The sequence below is a fragment of the Penicillium nucicola genome, assembly GCF_028828085.1.
Source record: "Penicillium nucicola strain IBT 29836 chromosome Unknown utg000010l, whole genome shotgun sequence".
Classification (NCBI taxonomy): Eukaryota; Fungi; Ascomycota; class Eurotiomycetes; order Eurotiales; family Aspergillaceae; genus Penicillium; species Penicillium nucicola.
In genome coordinates, this window is record NW_026643134.1 from 5,319,514 (window position 1) to 5,339,626 (window position 20,113).

At 49.3% G+C, this 20,113-nt stretch overlaps 3 protein-coding genes across 3 annotated transcripts; all 3 read left to right on the forward strand.

Moving 5' to 3' along the window:
• Positions 1–4,476: 4,476 nt before the first annotated feature.
• On the forward strand, positions 4,477–5,832 carry N7511_010589 (camp independent regulatory protein; the record flags this gene model as incomplete). The annotated part of the gene is made up of 1 exon (XM_057132966.1): positions 4,477–5,832. The coding sequence occupies one exon, from the start codon at positions 4,477–4,479 to the stop codon at positions 5,830–5,832; it is 1,356 nt and encodes a 451-aa protein (XP_056980954.1).
• Positions 5,833–12,203: 6,371 nt separating this feature from the next.
• On the forward strand, positions 12,204–13,975 carry N7511_010590 (Zn(II)2Cys6 transcription factor; the record flags this gene model as incomplete). The annotated part of the gene is made up of 3 exons (XM_057132967.1): positions 12,204–12,559; positions 12,630–12,718; positions 12,771–13,975. The coding sequence occupies 3 exons, from the start codon at positions 12,204–12,206 to the stop codon at positions 13,973–13,975; spliced, it is 1,650 nt and encodes a 549-aa protein (XP_056980955.1).
• A 1,026-nt stretch (positions 13,976–15,001) lies between these two features.
• On the forward strand, positions 15,002–19,389 carry N7511_010591 (putative ABC efflux transporter; the record flags this gene model as incomplete). The annotated part of the gene is made up of 4 exons (XM_057132968.1): positions 15,002–18,269; positions 18,349–18,911; positions 19,154–19,274; positions 19,322–19,389. The coding sequence occupies 4 exons, from the start codon at positions 15,002–15,004 to the stop codon at positions 19,387–19,389; spliced, it is 4,020 nt and encodes a 1,339-aa protein (XP_056980956.1).
• Positions 19,390–20,113: the final 724 nt, after the last annotated feature.

Here is a 20,113-nt window from a genome sequence, read left to right on the forward strand (position 1 = left end):
AGGCCAGGGAATAGAAGGCCTAGGGTAATGACACTAGCACCCAGGATGCAATGCGCAGAAGGACTAAGTTCATATTAATCTCGACAGGGGTGAAAAGAGGATTTGTGATTTCCGAAATCTCGTTTTCGTTTAAGCTTATGTTTTGGAATGTTTAGACTTTTACGTACTAGACACGGAGAGTCGGCGATTAAGCCCCGATGCAAATAAACATTAAACTCAGAGATTGGGCATGGGTTCAGGGTTAGGTTAAGGCTGACAGGGTTTGGGGGAGGAGGAGGAAAGTTGGAGTCCGGTGTTCTCCATCTTTAATCCCGGTTCGAAGTTAATTATATCTCCTGGATCATCGAAGGAATGACCGCAAGGCTGAGTACGGAGTACGGTATCGTACCAGGATGATCAGGCGTATACGAAACTAGCTGCACAGCACGGACAAGGGGAATGAGGGGCGGAAAAAAAAAGATACGGATATACAGTAGGCATACAGTAGCCTGGGCGAAATGTCACTTTGAACAGGGGGGAAAATAATAAAATACAAAGGATTGCCGACTAAGTGTCAAGTAACAGGGACGATCGTTTCACGATGTAGTAGCTCTAGACCGGACGCGGTGGACTCACTTGCATGCAAGTACAGTAGTAGGTGTGTAGTATAGGTCATCGCACCGCAGTTGAAATACTCCATACAGTAAACCCGGAAAGCAGATCCTATCTGTGAAAGTAACCGAATTATGCGCCGGAGCTCTCGGGCCCCAAGCAAGGCCAAGCACTGTAGTCTGGGATGAGGCGTCCATAGAGCGAATGTAAAAAACCGGGGCGAGGGGGCCACTACAGATTGATGATGCAAATGAGTGGACACTCGGCGGCCGAAAGAACAGATAAGAGGGTTATTGTAATCTCGACGGTAATATAGAGGGAATTGATCGGATTTAACAAGATTCGGCGTACTCCGTTAGAGAACGTGGGCGCCGAGTGGGTTTGGCACTGGATTTTTTTGGCTTTCGGGTGTCGCTTATTGTGCCGAGGTTTCACTTAGAAGATAATAGCTGGTGTCTTGATGCTATCTTCTGCCTGCAATTTCGACCCTGGAGAGATCTAGAAAATCCGTCGTCCATCTGCATAACTGTTTATAAATGTGTGCGAAAAGTGAAGCACACACACACACACACACACACACACACACACACACACACACACACACACACACACACACCTACATACACAGCCTTCATCTACACTGTAATAAACTCTCCTAAGACCAATAAGGAGTCCAGGATCCGCAGGCCAAGGGGCCCCAACCTTACCAGGGTTAAGCATAAGCAACAGAAGTTCGGGCACTGTCCGCCTTGTACGAGTCATGCAGTACATCCCTAGCCTGACGTATCACAATGCGATGTGTACACAGGACTGATTTTAACCGGACCGAAGGTGATGGAATGCCACTTGATTCCCAAAGTATAAATAGAGTCGACGTCGAGACTCGTATTCGGGATGACCCAACTCCCCGAAAGGAGGTGAAATAAAGGTCAAACGGGTGACCGAAGTAGTGAAGCCACCATGGTTCGTAAGGGGAAAACTGGATTTTAGGCTTCACTGACAACCAGGACCAGCCATGGGTCAAGGGCGCCACCTAAAATTGGCGCCATCAGGCTTGGCAAAAAGCCCAGGCACCATTTACGGCCATTCTCGGCAGTCGGAGACTCTTGGGGCCAAGAGTCCGAGGGGATGTTGTCATTCTGTAGGCACCAGCATTGCACTAAAATGGGACCCTGGAAAGGCTACGGTCCATCTGCAATGAAACAATACTTTTTCCTACCTTAAAATATGCGAGTGGAGATAAGCTCGTGTGACGTTTCACAAAAGTCGTTCTTGGCAACCTTTAATTCGATTTGATTACAGCGGATCTGTACGGAGTGTACGGAGTGTATTGTATTAGAGCATTCGTGAATGGTGGAGATGAAAGATGAATAATAAAACAACCGAAGCATGAACCGGTCGGCAAAACCGTCGGCTTAGCCCGCAAGGGCCTCAGGTGATTGTAGTTGCAGTAGTTGTGGAGCGAGATCCACCAGGTAAAAAAGGAGGGCTCGGATGATCGGATAGAGCCTATCTCGTATCGGGGTCAAGTTTCTACATCTTGACAGCTCGAGGATAGTGATATTACCATATTACCAGAGGGATACATAGACTGTACCTCACATGAGACGTTGCACCGATCATGACCGCTCAGTAGGAAATCCTGCGAGTCTCATAACTATGAATATTCAAGTCGGGACAATAACAAGACACCGCACTATCCTATTCTAGTAAGACTTGCGGGATCCCGTTAAGGTGGATTCAGGCGATCTTCAGACAAGTACGGAATACTGTACGGAGTAAGATAAAATCCCCCCCCAAAAAAGAAGAGGTCTGAGCTTCGGAAATAAAAAGAGGTTCGCATCGGATGCATAACTTCGCGTAAGGGAGACATGTGGTGATTCGTGGTTCTGTTATGCTTATTTCGGATTGGGATAGCCAATGATCGGGTGCCCTAGGCGAGTTTGGAATGATCAGCTGAGGGAAGCCTGGAACCTAGGAGTGTACTGTAGATGTAGTCTTCTAACCCTGGACGGTCTCTCATTCAAAACCTGTCCTCGAGCTTGTTTCAACGGTACCACCTTGCACACTCTCCGTCGACCTGGTAGATGGAAGATCGGATCACGGCAATGTCAAAGTCACACCATGTGAGACACTGCAGAGTCAAACACATGGACCCCCGGTCTCTCCAAGCCAAGGAGAAATATCAGCTGCCAAGGGTAACCAGCCCCCGAACCCTATTAGAGTAGCTCTTGTGCCACGGGGGGCTTTGTTGGCGATACGCTCAGTCAGTGCGCTAGAAGGAGAATATGGGGTCCCAAAAAAACACAACAACCAAAAGAGCGAGACAGAGTCCACAAGGCTAGGGGAGACACTTAACCTTATCGCTGAGTCAAGGTGTCAGCCACGACTCAGTCAAATCTTGGTTGGATCGTGGCTGCACAAGAGAAATAAGTCATGTACTGCACATGTAAGCCTCCGATTATTTATTGGTTTAGAAGAAAGCCAATCATGGGAGACAGGTAGACTTTTTCGGGGGTGTGATCTTACTACGTGGCTTCTTTGCACTATTTATGTACACCTCTCTCCCAATAGTGCCGATAGAGTCGACATTCTTATTAAATTGCAATAAACCCTAAGCTTTGTGGTCAGCGCAGTGAGAATCAAAACACGCAATACGAGTACGAATCACGAGGGGAAGTAATGGCCACTGTGGCTGAATTTCAGGGTGTGTCTAGAACCCTTTAAGATTACCGGGATATCACTGTACCCAAGGGATAAAGTGTAAGGCGGACAGAAGCGCAGCATTAATAATCCAAGTGGATTTCTCACGTTAATCACCGTTTTAGATTAAACCCATAATTAATAAATCCACGAAATTCAGAAAATACAGGAAATAATGAAATATTCTACAGAATACGCAAGCCCAGACGCCAAGCGTGGAGGCCTCGCTGTAAGCGAGCATAAAGTTCAGCGCCGGCCTCCTCGTGTTGGATTAAGCTTAAGAGTTGCGCACTAACCTTCTTTTTACGATCAGAGCGCCACTTTTCTGACACAGAGCATTTTCCTTATTATTCAGCTCACATTTTTTTTCTTTTTGTTCTATTCCTGCCCATTCCCTTTGGATTTGATTTGATTTGATTTTTTTTTCCCTTGTTATTTACCGGTATCTATTTTATTTGTTTATTGGAGGGAATGAAGGGCCTGGTTGGGTTCCAAGGTCTTTACTTCATGGGAATGCCTTGGCTTCTTACGTCCGTACAGTCTACTGTGCCACTCGCCACCCCCAGTCCAACTCTTTCCAAGGTTCCCATGCATAAGTTAAATTTCTCGACAGCTCCACCGTATTACAATGAAATCTCGGCGTTTAGCAAATTCCGATCTTTCGCTTGGATCGCTTGGCCTCTCCGCTTCTTTTATTTAACCTTCTTTTTTATCTTTTTATAAAGTTCACCCTGAATAAAAGAGGGAGCCTCTCCTTCTTTCTTCTTCTTTAGTTTAATTTCGTGGAGTTATAGTAAGGCCCCCCCTCTCCCTGCTATCTGTATCCTTGGCTCTCCCTTGTAGCCTCTCCACAACACAATCTCTGCAGGCTTCCTCTTTCCATTTTGAGAAGAAAGAAAAAGAAAAAAGAAAAAGAAAAAGAAAAAAAAGAAAAAGGGAAAAAAAAGAAAAAAACCCCAAAAAACCCCCTCCTAACCAGGTTGGGCTCGGATTTATCGGTCTACTCAGCCTACCCCATACAACTTGATTTCCTTTTATATTTGGCCTTCCTGAACCCTATTCTTTCTTTCCTTCCCTCCCCCCACTTCCGTTTCATAACGCTTATATTCAGCTTTGGCTTCTTCGTTACTTCCCTCAAATCTGGCCATTAAAGCATACGGGTCACTTGACTCGAGAGGTTGGATGGAGACATATTACGGGCACGTCCGCACTCCGGCGGACGCTATTATTTTATTCGAGGCTTGTCGCATCGGCCTTTTACCCCGAGTTCAAAGACGACTTTCAGAAAAAGAGCGACAGTCGATTCGATCTGGCTCGGTCTTTGTATGGGATGAGCGCGAAGCGGGCATGCGACGATGGACCGACGGAAAGTCATGGAGCGCCAGTCGTGTGTCGGGGAGCTTCTTGACTTATCGAGAAATGGAAGGCAAGCGTGGAGGTGGTGTTGCTCAGAGCTCTTTACAACGCGGGGGCAAAACACCGGAGAGCCGGGGCAGCGATGAAGATCGCGGCGATGGGACAGATGAGGGACCAGATGGGTACCGATATAAGCCCGATGGATTGATGAAGCAGTCGTTCAGTATCACAACGTCCAACGGCCAACACCTGCATTTGATCAGCTACTATTCGCGCTCTCACCCATCTGCCGCCAACCTTCAACAACCGACATCCGATCCTGCGCTGCGCCATGTTCGCCCCCAAAAGGGCCTCTACCCGGAGTCCACCGTGAACGACCAGCAAAACCTCCCCGTGGTCACTCGGGGACCTATGCAGGGTGCCTCGTACCCAATTACGCCTCATCCCATCGGCGCTTACCAGCGCGCCGCCCATGCACCCCCATTCCCACAAGGCTATGCATGGCCCCCAACTCCTCTAGCCACGCCCCCAACTGTTGCAGTTCCATACGGCGCCCAATATCTTCCCCCCATGGCGGCCGCCGGGCCCCCTCCATATGGTCCCCCACACCACCAACCACCGCCTCAGCATTCTAACCTTCCGCCCCCTCCGCACGGGATCCCCGGTCCGTACGATCGGCCGCCCCATGTCGAGGCGACATTACCACCAGGCGGGCCTCCGGCTTACTTAGCCCGGTCGCCGCGTACAATGCATGACCAGCACGAGCAACGAAGTCCTCCAGTATACGGACATGCGATGGTCGATCCACGCGTGGCTTCATCACCGCGAGTACCAGTGCAACCCCTCGTACAGCAAAACGGACACACACATAGTCCTCGTCTACCGAAACAAGAACACCCCGCATTGCAGCCTCTCAACCCTATCGGTACACCACCAAAGCCCCTGGACCCCAGTGCCGGCAATGGAGTCCCAGGGATCAGCTCACTGATGAACGGCGCCGCCCTGGCTCCTTTATCTGCGTCAACTGCTCCACCTCCTCCCGGGGCCGTCGCAAGCCCCAACGGAGCGCCCACGCAGGCAACATCAGGCGAGGGGCCGCGCGACATTCCGAACGAGAAAATCGGATTCGGAGGCGAGGACATGAGAGCCCTGCGCCAGCTAGACCGGGCCTTCATCGCATAAATGAACAGCCCTCTTTCGGTCTAGAGATTACGCCCAACTCAACCCCAAGAAAATGAACCACCTCCTACTCGTCCACCTGGATAATCCAGTCGACCACCGAGTCATGTCTTATAGCGTGTTACTATTTGCCTTCCTCTGCTTGTCTTGTCGGGGCAGGCCTTGCTTCGATTGCCGATTACTGTTTCCAGTGATATCCTTCCTGTCTATTATTTCCGTCATCTTCTTTGTCATTATTAGCATTTTGCATGGATCGGGGCACTTTGCATGTTTTTCTTTTCTTTTTCTTTCCTGCCTTTTCCTTCCTTTTCCTCGTGTGATCGGGTCCTGGGTCATGGTTTATGGATATGGGTCCTATTTTATACATTATGCATTGGGATTGGTTTTTATATGGTCGGGTTTACGGCTGTGGATTACCTGTATTTAGTCAAATTGACTTGCTTTCACGCTTCATTCTTTTCTAGTAGATTATGTAGTAGACTACGTAGTAGATTGGGGATCCTGGTTGTGTTTCTTCGTCTTGGGCCTATGGTCCCGTTTGGGATTCATCCTCGCTAATTGGGATATCAAAATGTGAAGGGAATCGCAGAATGGTTGAATCATCTTGACTTGCCCAGGCAACCTGCCTTGCTTGCATCATATGGGCTTCTGGAACCCACAGACGGGTTCACCGGGGTGTAGTTTTCCAGGTGGAACCCGTAGGCTTCATGTCAGTATCTCCTATGATTATCCGGGTTCTGTTCTTCATTCTCCTTGCTAACATCTTGTCCTTCCTAGTGGAATTTCCCATGATCTCCTTATTCCTCTGCCCCTTCTTCGTTGCCCATTGTTTATGAAGATCCCAAAGCCGAGGCTTTTTCTGTGACATTTCAGGCTTGATGAAGTATTGAACAGTGATCGACGCATGTTTCAGGTCCCTTGTCCTCCACACTGCCTTCAATTCTCCTCTAGTCATCCACGTCTGCTAGAGCTTTAATTTTGTCAATCGCTCGTCTCGAGCAGAGAAACATGCAAGGGGAACTAAACTATGAAGTGTTACGCCGATATTTATTACTGAAAGAGACATGTCTGCTGCTCCTTCCTGAATCTCTCCTTGGGCCAGTATTGGATACCTTCCTATAACATTGTAGATTGAACGGTACCTTGTACTCGCCATAATGGTCATCTTTGGAGTTTGTACGTACGTATGAAGTATGTACAATAACTGGCAGATACGAGATCGAGAAATGATTCTTCGCCCGGGGTCAGTTGTTATTTGTTCTTCACCACGCTCCCAGATCAAAGATTCATGGGATAGCATGGCGTTTTGTCTTTGCCTTTCGATGTTCGACATAAGCAGGAGGATTAACTATACGTCTATTGCCTGCCATGTCTCGTGCTGGGTTCTTCAATTACCCACAAAGTAGTCACAGCTGTATAAGAAGAAAGTAGAAAACCGATGGCATCGGTCATACCCCTACACAATTCGACCAATGCCTGCTTTTGGCACAGCTGGCTCAATTGAACTGGGCTATATGTTGCGCTATACGGAATATTTTCGTCAAGCAGATATAGAAGTTGTCAGATATTGGATTCTGAGTATGCGCTTTTTACCAGCTTGGCTATGCGATGTACGCTTCTGACAGATCCAGAGTGATGCGATTATCTCTCATTGTGATCATTTGTTCTGAGATTGGCAAGGTGCTCGTGGAATATCGCAGATTGGCAATTATGATTCTTTCATCTTCGTACACTTTGACAAAGTCCATATATCTAGTGACTCTGCCTACTTACTCTTTGCCAAGCTAGTTCCCTTACCCCAAGCCTTGATGAACCGATATACTGACTTCTCTCCTCACCGATGCCTCCTACGGACGTTTTTGCCTCCTCTGATTCATCTCTCAACGAGATGCCGCGAAGTCCACGCCTGTCTCTTTGTTTGATGGATAGTTCGTTGACACATTTGCTAGACTTTCCCGATTATCGCAATACGGATACTCCCGGCTTGAATGCCAACCTCTACTCGAATCGAAAACGCACCTTCTGGGCAAACTGCCCACTTAGTGAAAACTGTTGCCGCTGCCGATGAAAAAGTAGATTGGGTTATTGACGAGAACGGGGAGTCCTTCAATTGATGCGAAACGTCCCAAGCGTCCTCGTTCCAATGCCAAGGAACGTCGGAACGTCGTCGCAAGTACGTCACCTGTACGGGCATCTGAATAATCTGTTACTGGTCAAAGGACGTAAACGGAAAAGCCCTTCCGCGCTGCGACGATTGCACTGATCAGAATTACAATCGTGCGGAGGTGTCGCTTTCCCATAACATCCTTGATCTGTATCTGGAAGCGCTTGCTGACACCCCCCGCAACTGACGCAGCTCCTAGCATTAGCCCTCGATTCGAGAAATGTCACCTCACAAGACCACATGGTTGCCGTCTGTGTGGACAATACCTGGGTGTCGCTGGTGGATCTTGCTGTGGCCGAGACAAGAGCTGCTTCACCACTTGCCGCATCGCGGTCGTCATGCTTGTGGGGAATTGTCGTAGTGCTCTCTAAGGGTGCTTGCATGGGATGCCATTTTTCCAGACAGTTCTTCGTCACGGATCGCTCCCTTGTCGGTTCTTCAAACCCAAGGAGGCCAAGGCATGTCTCATATGGCTCTCTTTTGCAGGAGGTTGACAGAATTACCTAGAAACATAGGAACACTCCAATCAACTGGCACTGTCAGAGCAGGGAAACAATGTTGGGGCGGGACCCTATTTTGGTATGATTTGGAATATTCTGAGCCCTTCTCACGGCCATGTCAGTAACCTCAAGTATATACTGAATGTAAATTCTGTCCGAGAGTATGAGATCGTACTCTTTGATATGTGGTGCTGGTCGACCTTCGTATTGACTGTTGCTGATATAGCAATCAGTCTTGGTAGTCGGATCATCGCTCGACATTAAAAGTTGCCAAATTCAGACTTCAGGCTGCGACCTCGGGAGGTCCCACATCTCTAGCAGCTGAGAGGACACCCGGAGCTGAGACCAAAACCTTACCCTTCCAACCCATAGTGCGCGGGATTGAGAAGAGTGCCTAATGACCGAATATGTCGTGAGCGACTTCTACATCAATGCGACAAGCTCGACAGATGATATGAATTATCTCGTATGGACAAAGTGATGGCCCCTGGGGCTCGCAAAACCGTACATGCCCTGGCAAAATCGAGAGAGAGATACTCACTATTTTTCTGGAGCCCTCATCTCAGTTAGTAGGAGGTCCTGAGGATAGATATGGAATTGTCTTTATTGGTTGAAATGGATTCGGCAAGCTCGATCGTTTGTTGCCATCTCAAACTCACCTGTAGCCGACAGCACTGTCTATCATGACACGGCTGCTTTCAAATCTCTTCTAGTGGAGTGCTATTAACACGAGATAGGTAGCTGCTCTCCATTGGGATGGAATTGTTGCGTCCACTTTGCTCAGTCGTCACAGAGCATTGTGCAGCTCACATTTCCTTTCTTGTCATGTATATGCCCGTACTGTATCAATCAAGAATGATAGGGATGATCTGCGCGATACACCTAATGTCCCATGGTTCTGCAATTCACGCGTGTGAATAGCCGATCACGTTCTCCGATTCCCACGATATCTTGTGCCGATGCGATAAGGCACGATTCAGGCCCACTTTCGGATCTACCCGCAAGGTTGAGACAGTCAGGTCATCGTGGACCAGGGATGGAGAATATCCAGTACCAAATTCCCACTTCGATCTGAATCGTGTTCAGTGACGCTTGGATACCTCACTGGTTGCCCGGAAGCGCCACTAAATGGGGGCAGAATCCTTCGAGCGGCAATTCTAGCATGCTCCAGGGCTAACATCAATTAGGGGCCCGTAAGCGAGCGCAACAGAGCCTCCAAAGCACCAAATTAACTTTCCCCGGTGCAAATAGTCTGTTTTGCAAGGCGAACAACACTAGGTGATCCAAGGCGACTGGCGCCACAATGCAGCTAGCCAGTTTTCCCAATGGTTCGTGGACAACCCGATCTCCGCGGGACAGGGCACTCTCATGAAACTTTTGAGGCGCCTGCACCTCCTATTTACCCGGTATCCCGGATTGGGATCTGAATCAAGATCAACAGGTGCGACAGTAGTAGCCTGCAGAGTGAATCTTGGCAACCCCGGCCGAACAAAGACGACCCTTATTCGCCGGAAAGGATCTGACTTTGGATAACCTGAGGGGGCAGGAGGTGCATATATATACACATACAACTGACACCTCTGCATCATTTATTGAATAGTACCATACGAGCGGGATGACTAGATCGCTTTTCCTCTAGTTGGGCCGACACGAATCCGAGATTCCCGCAAGTCAGAGAGGCCTTGGCACCCTTTGTTTGTCAAGCCTGCATACTCTGCAAGTTTGCTCGACACAATCCCATTCACCGTTCATTTCGGTTCTCGTAATCCCTCAACCCAACATTCTAGATGAGCCTTTCACAGCCCAATTCTGAAACCTCTAGAGGATCTCCCCCCCCCCATGTGACGCTGACCCTTGGATTCCGCTTCTTCCGCGGGGCAAAGTCGGGGCTGGAAGACCGAGCTAGGCCGACCTTTGATCGAATTCAGCAACGACGTCAATGTTGTTGAACGGACCATTGTACATGTCCACCGTCTGATTGGCGGGGTTGTATGTGAAGAGCCAATGGCCGAGCTGACAATAAGCCAAGGGGGGGAGAAGGGAGGGAAAAGTTAGTTTGGGAATCTTCTCGCTCTCCAGTAGTCTAGTCTCCCCGTTTGAAGCTCTCGAGTGGATTCACACGGCCCATATGTACCTGCGGGATTTCCCTGCGAACACAAACAATGATGTACAGGTCCGCGTGCCGGTGTCAAGCCATGTCGGAGGAGGGGGATGCAACTAAAATAGGCAATCACACGCCCCCACATCTGCATAGAAGGAGAGAGAAAGTGTGCAGGGAGAGAGAGTGATTGGCCCGCCGAGAAGAGGTCCAAGACAGCTTCGGTTGACCTGCTGTGTCGGGCCATGGTCAGGTGGCCCACTCTGGGACTTTTGTATGCCCTCACTTTGGCTCTGTTTTCTACCTGTATACTTTCTCTCTCTCTTTTCCCCCCTTGCGCTCTCCGCATTCCCTGTCAATGCCAACTTATTTGTTTTATGAACTGACCGTGTGGGCATATATACTTATACTTTGGTCCCACTTGGAACGGGAACAACCTTAGACTATACTGTAGACCCATCTTTTTTCGGATATTAATAACGGTCAGGTATTCAATTAAATTCTCAGACAATGGTACCAGAGTGAAGCTCCGATCCAAATCCGCAGAGCACGATGGGCCTAGCTTGGTACCCATGGACTTGGACTTGCAGATGTCGATCTAGCCAACTTTTACTCGGTGGATAACCCGTAAAAGCTCGTACCTGGGCCAGGCAACGAGACTAGCAGGGGGGATGAAAATCCGTCTAGCGTGACCTTGGGCCGTTTCAGCTGGTTAAAATGGCTAAACGGGCTCTCGTAACAGCTATTTCCTTGTTGGTCTTCCGGCAGAACTCTGTCTCTCGCCACATTCCACCCCTTTTTTTCGGAGTCTATTGTGATGTGAGTCCAGAGTCCATTCGGTTAATTGCGTATGCTACAATAGTGATTATCATATCTATGTCGAAATGGCCCTTTTATGTTATTTTATTTTTTAATTCCCTGCAGCGGATGTCCGTGCTGCCCAGACGATCTGGCCCACTTACCCCAGATTGTGAAAATTTCCAATCTGACGGATGTGAGGGCGCTTAGGCCTTGGATAATATCTCCCATTTCCGGTCTGAGTTTTGTATAGCGTGGGGGAGAGGGGGGGAGGGGGAAGGATCGGACTCAGCTTAGAATGGTTCATCATGCGTCAGTACACATGATCAGTATCAAAAGTTTAGTCATTTCCGAAGGCCAGAGATGTAAGAAACTTTACTTTAGAAATGATCAAGGGGGCCGGTTTTTTTTTTTCACTATTACGAATCCCGCGTCATGCCATCTGCATCTCCGACATATCCCCCAGATCAGGCAAAGACAAGAAAAAACAAATAAAAAAAACAAGAAAATAAAAAAAGCAAAATAAACCGAGAGTGAGAGTAAGAGAGAGAGAGAAAATTAATCACACAGCCTCGTAACATGTATTGCTTTTTGGGCGTCCGATCATGCCTCCCCCGCATAAGTTAAAGTGATTTTCGTAGATCAGAAAAAAAAAAAGTGATCCTATTCTATTATTCGATTATATGACTACTTAGGACGAGACTATATTCTCCCCTCTTTGCCAAAAGTCCCTAGATCAGGTGGACCAAGCACCTTCCCCTCTTATATCCGACGAATCCCCTCCCATCTTCATTTTCTCCAGCTCATGTTGTCAATGCATCCTTTCTTTTCAAATATCGAGGGTTCGGACTACCCTCATCCGAGGGGTAGCACCTCCAACAGCAGCAGTCCGGATGATACCTCGACGGATTCCCCCGACTGGAATGACGATAAGGTCGAGGTCTATCAGGAGATGGAGGTGCCCAAGGTGGAGGAAATCGATGAGGATATCTTGAGCATCAAACCTGCCGAGGTGGGGGACTCGGCCGCTCCCGCTGCCGTCCCACGGAAACGTGGTCGACCTCGCAAACATCCGTTGCCAACAGGCGCCAAAGTCACCAAAGGTCGCTCCAAAACAGGTTGCATCACTTGTCGCAGGCGCAAGAAGAAGTGCGATGAGACAAAACCTGCGTGAGTTCCCGTCTTCGCAAACCTTGCCGAAGCTGGTCTGGGAGAGTGGTCTTGGCTAACGTGGTCGCAGATGTCTCAACTGCCAGAAGAATGCGGTCGTCTGCGAGGGCTATCCGCCCAAAGAGATCTGGAAGAGTGGGCGACAAAAGCTCGCCGACGGTAAGGGACATATTAGTTCCAACTTCCTTCACTGAAACTGACTTCATTCCAGTTGTATCCCAGTCCCTTGCAGCAGTGCCGCGCAGCTTACCCCTCCTCATCGACGGCATCGAAACCGACATCGATCGACGCTTCTTGGATCACTTCGTATACGGCTTCAGTCGCGTACTGACACTGATTAATGATGATTCAAATCCCTTCAAGGAGATTCTGCTCCCGATGGCAACCCAACACCGCGGTCTGATGCATTCGCTCATGTGTCTATCCGGGTCACACCTGTCGGGCCTGGACCCTGAGCCGAAGCTGAAGGAGCGCAAATACTATCACTTCCATCGCGCAATCCAGGATCTCAAGGATAATATCAATGCCTCCTCAAACTCGTCCCCCAAGACCCCCGACGCCGAACAACAGCTTTTGGTGGAGGACCCCATAATAGCATCCACCATCGCTCTGAGTCTGAACACCATCTGCGAAGGTGAAACCAACGGCGAATACCGCCCGCATATGGATGCCGCCCGGTATCTGTTGGTATCACAGCAACCGCGAAATGAAAAGTTCCGCCAATTCATAGTCGAGTTCTTCCAGTACCACGATGTTTCAAACTCCCTCACTTCGCTGGACCGACGCCCAGCTCTCTTCCACAGCAACATGAATATCCCCAAGTTTGTACCGGGCGCCTCCGCCGGTATGTTTGTGGGCGTCTTTGATGGTTTATTCAACTACATCTCAGAGGTCACGCAGCTACGAGACCGCATTCGTCAGCGGATGGATGAGGGATATGAACCAGCGGTAGACTATCAGACTCTCAGCGAGGCGGTTTCGATCGATACGGCTATCCGGAACTGGGAGACCTCCCACGAGCCGGACACACCAAACTGGTGCTTGGCCCAGCTGTACCGACAAACGACCTGGGTATACCTATACCGGACTATCCGGCCCTCGCGACCAAGTGAAAAGATCGCCCAGGTGGTCGATGATGGCCTGGGCTATCTGGATCAGCTGCCACAAGACGCTGGCGCTTACAGTATTGTGCTAATGCCACTATTCTTACTCGGTTGCTCGGCATTTGTGCCCGAGCAACGTGAGCGTCTCAGAACAGGCTTTGAAAATCTCAAGTCCTATTCCAACCTGCGAAATATCGAGCCTGCTTTCAAGGTTGTTTCGCGGGTTTGGGAGGTCATGGACACCAATATCGAGGATAGTTGGGACTGGGAGAAAATCATTCGTGACATGAACATGGATTTCTTGATCACTTGATTATCCTGGCCTTTGCTTCTTCTTCTTTGATACCCTCGACTTCTATTTCGATCCCTCTCTTCTCAATTATCCTCGACTTCCCTCCCCAACTTTCCTTTCTCTTGTTTGATTTTTCGACTACTGTCGTCCGGAAGGTGGTTTCGATTTTTGCTTTCCGAGCATAATGATAATGGCCTGGCCTGTTTACTTTTTTATTTTTTCTTTCTCCTTTTTTTTTTTACTTTCTTTCTTTCTTACTGTGATTATATTTGCATTTGAGGAGGTCTGGGGGTGAATGATCATGCTTGGGTTTTGCGAGGCACAGTGCGCCTCGTGCGTCGAAGGCGTCCCTCCGCATATTTCCAAAATTCCTCCCCCAGCGAAAAACAAAAAATCCCCGATTGGTGTACGTGTTCCATGGCACATAGGACAGGTGTTGGATGATCTCACGAGTACGAGTGACGCAGGCGCTGAGCGAAGAACTACGAGGTTCTGGTTCTGGAGATTCTGGTTCTGGTGGTTCTGGTTATTGGCCCAGGTTGTATATATCTTTTTTTGTGTTTTATTTTCCTGGGGTTTCCATATGCATGTGGCAGAATAGGGAATAGCCTTTTCTTGTTTCGCTTTGTACAGTATACATATGAGTCCAGACTCGGGGATCGACCCCCTTACTTTGACTGTACTTCCATTGGTGGCAGGGTAGCAGTGTCATATTAACTCTCGAGGCAAGTTGACCCTGTTCCCCGTGTTTAGTGTAGTTTGATCGAATTTGATTCAATGTTGACAGCTCCTCGCTTATGCAAGGACCCCCACGTTATGGCTGATTCGCCAATCACAGAGAGTCCGGGGTTCAGGAGAATTACTGTATCTTTTTGTGCTGTCCCGTGTTTGCTGGTCATCCTGCGGTCATCGGTATACCCTGCCAAGGGCCTGAACATTTGTCAAATCCTGGAGAAATCACCCGGAGCCTGAACATGGGTCAATCATCCGATCTGTATCCCATTGCATCCCGATATCACTGTGCCACCCAATGCCCCAACCATAGACATGGAAAAGGACGCAAGTGAAATAAGCGTCGTGAAACATCCGACACATCTGCACGATGCAAGCGATGCAAAAGAGGCAGCCAACAACCTCTGCCTCCGCGCCGTCCACCCGACAGACATAACCGTGACCAATCTTTCTCTCCAAGTCAACATCGCACCACCAACATGGAACCCAATATGGAAACTGCGCCACCGACTCCTACCCAGCCAACCAACCCAACCCAACCCACCAACCAAAACAGTCCTATCCAATATCACCGCCGCAATGCCAACAGGAACCCTAAGCGCCATAATAGGAAGCAGCGGCTCCGGCAAAACAAGCCTATTAAACCTCATGGCCAATCGCATGAACCTATCCCGCACCCAAGTCCAAGTCTCTGGAACAACAACCTTCAACAAAGAAAGAAACATCAACCACATCCGCAGCGCATACGTCATGCAAGAAGACGTCCTAATCCCAACGCTGACAGTGCGCGAAACCCTGCGCTACGCGGCCGACCTGCGCCTCCCCAGTCCGACAACGGCAGGCGAGCGCCACGACATTGTCGAGCAGGTCATCCTTGAATTGGGGCTGAAGGAGTGCGCAGATACGCGCATTGGCACGGCGGCGCATAAGGGCTGCAGTGGGGGCGAGAAGAGGCGTGTGAGTATTGGAGTGCAGCTTCTTTCGAATCCGTCGGTTTTGTTTTGCGATGAGCCTACTACCGGGTTGGATGCGACGAGTGCGTTTCAGATTGTGAGGACGCTGAAGAGGTTGGCGAGGGATGGGAGGACGGTGGTTGTTTCGATCCATGCGCCTAGGTCGGAGATCTGGGGGCTTTTTGATCGGGTTGTTTTGCTGGCGAGGGGGGAGGCGTTATATAGTGGGGAGGTGGAGGGCGTTCTGGGGTATTTTGAGGGTCTTGGGTTTGTGATGCCTGAATTTGTTAATCCTGCGGAGTTCTTGATTGATCTTGCTGCTATAGATCGGAGGAGTGGGGAGTTGGAGGAGGCTTCTGTGGCGAGAGTTGAAGGGTTGAGGGATGCGTGGAGAGTGAGGCAGGCTGCTGATGCGGTGGTGCGTGAAGGTGAGGATCATGGCGAGGGTGGGGAGAAGATGGCATCGACTTCTTTGGACGCTCAAGCGGGCACGATGAAGAAAGTCTCCTTTCGTCGGCAGTTTCGTGTTTTGACTTCTCGCACTTTCACGACTACGATTCGTGACCCGATGGGCGTTGCTGGTAGCCTGCTTGAGGCCATTGGAATGGCAGTCATCAATGGATGGATCTTTCTGCAGCTTGATGAGAGCCAGGCGGGTATTCGCTCTCGGGAAGGCAGTCTCTACACTGCCAGCAGTTTGAATGGGTATCTCATTCTGCTGTATGAGACTTACCGTTTGACCATCGATATTCGGCTCTTTGATCGTGAGCGCAATGAAGGCGTGGTTGGCGTGCCAGCTTTTCTTCTCAGTCGGCGTGCAGCTCGATTGCCTCTGGAAGATCTTCCTGTGCCGTTAATATTCTCTCTGATATTTTACTTCATGGTTGGATACCGACTTGACGCAAGTCAGTTCTTCGTCTTCTTCGTTCTCACCTTACTCACTCATTACGTTGCCGTCACCTTCGCTGCAGTGGCTATTGGCATAGCGCGCAGTTTCCCCGGTGCCAGTTTGGTGGGCAATCTGTGCTTTACATTGCAATCCTTTGCTTGTGGGTACTTTGTGCAGTCCAACCAAATCCCTGTTTATGTGAGGTGGCTCAAATGGTGTGCATACACCTTCTACATCTTTGGTGCACTGTGTGCCAATGAGTTCATTGGATTCAACGGCTCTGAGACAGGCCAGTTCTACGACTGTCCTTATTCCGATGATCCCTCTGACCCGGCTTGCAAGGAATACACCGGTAGATATATCATGCAAAGTCTTGGATTGCCTCCTAATTGGATCTGGCGGCCAATTGTGGTGTTGATCGCATTTGCCGTGGGTCACTATCTGGTTGCTGCTCTATTGCTGCAATACAATCGTTTCGCTATCAACGTTGCCCAAGCAAGGACAACCGAAGGGGAGGCTTCCAGCAAAGCCAAGACCGCAATCCGCCCAACACAAGAGACGCGGAAGGTTTCCATCTCGCTCGATCAGTACTCTTTAGAGATTCGGAAGGGACGACTCCCGTGGCGGACGGCGCAGAATCTTCAGATTCTCAAGCCTATTACTGCTGAGTTTGAACCAGGTCAATTAAACGTGATCATGGGTCCATCTGGCAGTGGAAAGACATCACTTCTTAACTCAATAGCATGCAGGCTGCATGGATCCATAGGGACCCGATACTGCATTCACGGCAACATGCTCTACAACGGGGCTGTCCCATCAAAAAGTGTCATTCGATCCGTGACTTCCTTCGTCACACAAGACGACGATGCCCTGATGCCCTCCCTCACAGTCCGCGAGAGTCTCAAGTTCGCCGCTGGCCTCCGCCTTCCAAATTGGATGACCCGAGAAGAAAAGAACCGACGCGCCGAAGAAATCATGCACAAAATGGGACTAAAAGAGTGCGCTGAAAATCTCATTGGCAGCGACATCATCAAGGGTATAAGCGGCGGCGAGAAACGCCGTGTCTCAATTGCAATTCAAATCCTCACAGACCCAAAAGTCCTCCTCCTTGACGAACCAACCTCCGGCCTCGACGCTTTCACAGCAATGTCCATCATTGAACTACTCCACGGCCTCGCCGCAGAAGGCCGCACACTCATACTCACCCTCCATCAATCTCGCTCAGATCTATTCACCCATTTCTCCCAGATCCTCCTCCTTGCCAGAGGTGGATATCCTGTTTACGCAGGGAGTGGTGAGAACATGCTCTCACATTTCGCTGCACTAGGCCATGACTGCCCACGCACAACCAACCCGGCAGATTTTGTCTTAGACCTCATTACCATAGACCTCCAACAGGCAGACCGTGAAGCCGTCACCCGGAAACGTGTGCAGCATCTCATTTCCAGCTTGAGCAAGACAACAGTCGATCCTATGCGCAATACAACGCAGATCGCCACGCCCGCAGAGTTGGGCAGTCTCAAACGCCAGATGCTTTCGTTTCGCATGACATTCCCCTTAGTGCTTCATCGCTCGTTTATCAATTTCTGGCGCCAGCCACCACTTATCATGGCGCGCGTAATGCAGATACCTGGTATTGCAATCATCATGGCATTATTCTTTGCCCCGCTGAAGAACAACTACGAAGCCGTGCAGTCTCGCATGGGATTTATCCAGGAGTTTGCGGCGTTATACTTTGTCGGTAAGCAGCAGCCACCACTCGTCCCGAATAGACCCCCCCTCTACTATACATTCGATGACTGAAAAATTCAACACAATAGGCATGCTCCAAAACATCGCAATTTACCCCAGCGAGCGAGACGTCTTCTACCGCGAAGAAGCAGACAACTGCTACAGCGCTTCCACATTCCTACTATCCTACACAACGATCGAAATCCCCTTTGAAATCCTGTCCTCCCTCATCTTTGGCGCGTTAGCCGCCTACGCAGACAATCTGCACCGCAGCATAACCATGTTCCTAGTCAGCGCGTTCAACTGTTTCTGTATAATCAGCTGCGGCGAGTCTGTGGGAATCATGTTCTGCACGCTATTCTCGCACGTCGGCTTCGCAGTCAACGTGACCTCGGTGTTGCTGTCGATATCGACCATCCTTGGCGGCGTCATGAGTCTGAATGTGAACGACGTCCTGCAGGGCATTAATCATCTGTCGCCTATCAAGTATGCGATTGCCAATTTGGCGCCGTTTTCATTGGACGGACAGGTTTTTACCTGTGATGTCAGTCAGAGGCTTGTTGGTGGTGGCTGTCCGGTGGATTCAGGTGAGCAGGTTTTGAAGTTGTATAATTTGGACAAGGATGGGCCTATGAATGTCATGGCGCTGGGGGTCTGTACGATTGTTTACCGGATGGTTGCTTATGCTTTTCTTAAGGGGATGAGGGCGAGGGGGGTTGGGGAGTGGTGGAGGGAGTGGTGGGCTCGACGGAGATCCGTTCATAGATGATACTGTAGAATGGGTTGGAATATACTGTGTCTACTGTAGGGAGTAATGACGATTTGTGATCGTATGCAGTGGGAATTGAGTTGTTTAACTCTGCAAATCGACTGTGAACCAAAGACGATCTGCAGATGACTCCTGTTGTTTCCACATCAAGGACTATGGACCAGCAACACAAACACTCCCAAGTCATTCTTAATAAAACGAAGAATGAGGGATCTGTCTCATACACATCCGACACTTCTACTGAGAGTGCGTCTGGTATCCATCTCTCTTCAAAGTCGACTTGACAATCACAGTCTTCCTTCTGGCCAAGCGGGCAATTCTCGATAGCGATAGCGAACGGGGATATGAAACAAAAGCTTGATAGGCTGAACTCCGCCAAAGGCCTTGAAAGCAGAATTTGGTGCAGGCTTTGGCTTTTGTCGTATTTCGAACAACCCTGTTGTGGTCGTGTGCGTGTATATCTACAGAGGTGCTGGGGTGCCCGGAATATTCTCTGGGTGGATGAAATGGACGTTGGGTGTTGAATGATAATACAGAGAACTCTGGTTAATTCGTGAAGCCAGGCCTGCTGTTTTGGCATATGGCTGACTGAACTGCTAAGAGTTAACTAATTCACGTCAAGTTATTTAAGTTAACGTTGAGTTATACATGTATAGTTCAAGTCCAGGCCTCAAAAGCCACTAAGAAACTGGTCGATTTTGAGCGTTTTCAAGTAGGATATTTTACATCCAATTTTATCCCAAACATTCCATCAAGTTTTGGGCATTTTAACGTTCACTTACAATTTTGGGGCTTGGGGATTTACTCTGTGGCAGCATAGTAAAACAAGGTGTCTCATATCCCTGGGCTCTATCAGTTCAGGTCCATGCCACCAAAGCCATAAAAGAACCACACTGGCAGACATCAAACACTTCGGATCGGTTACCTTCCAGACAAAATACCCACGCCGAAAGTGCATACTGTGGACAGTGATGGACATACGGTGAAGCCTAACTATTCTCCAATTTATCCGGAGGCAGCCGGAACACACATTTTGGCCACATCCACAGCCATTGCCCCTCTCCGTCTACGCCCAGTCGACATGT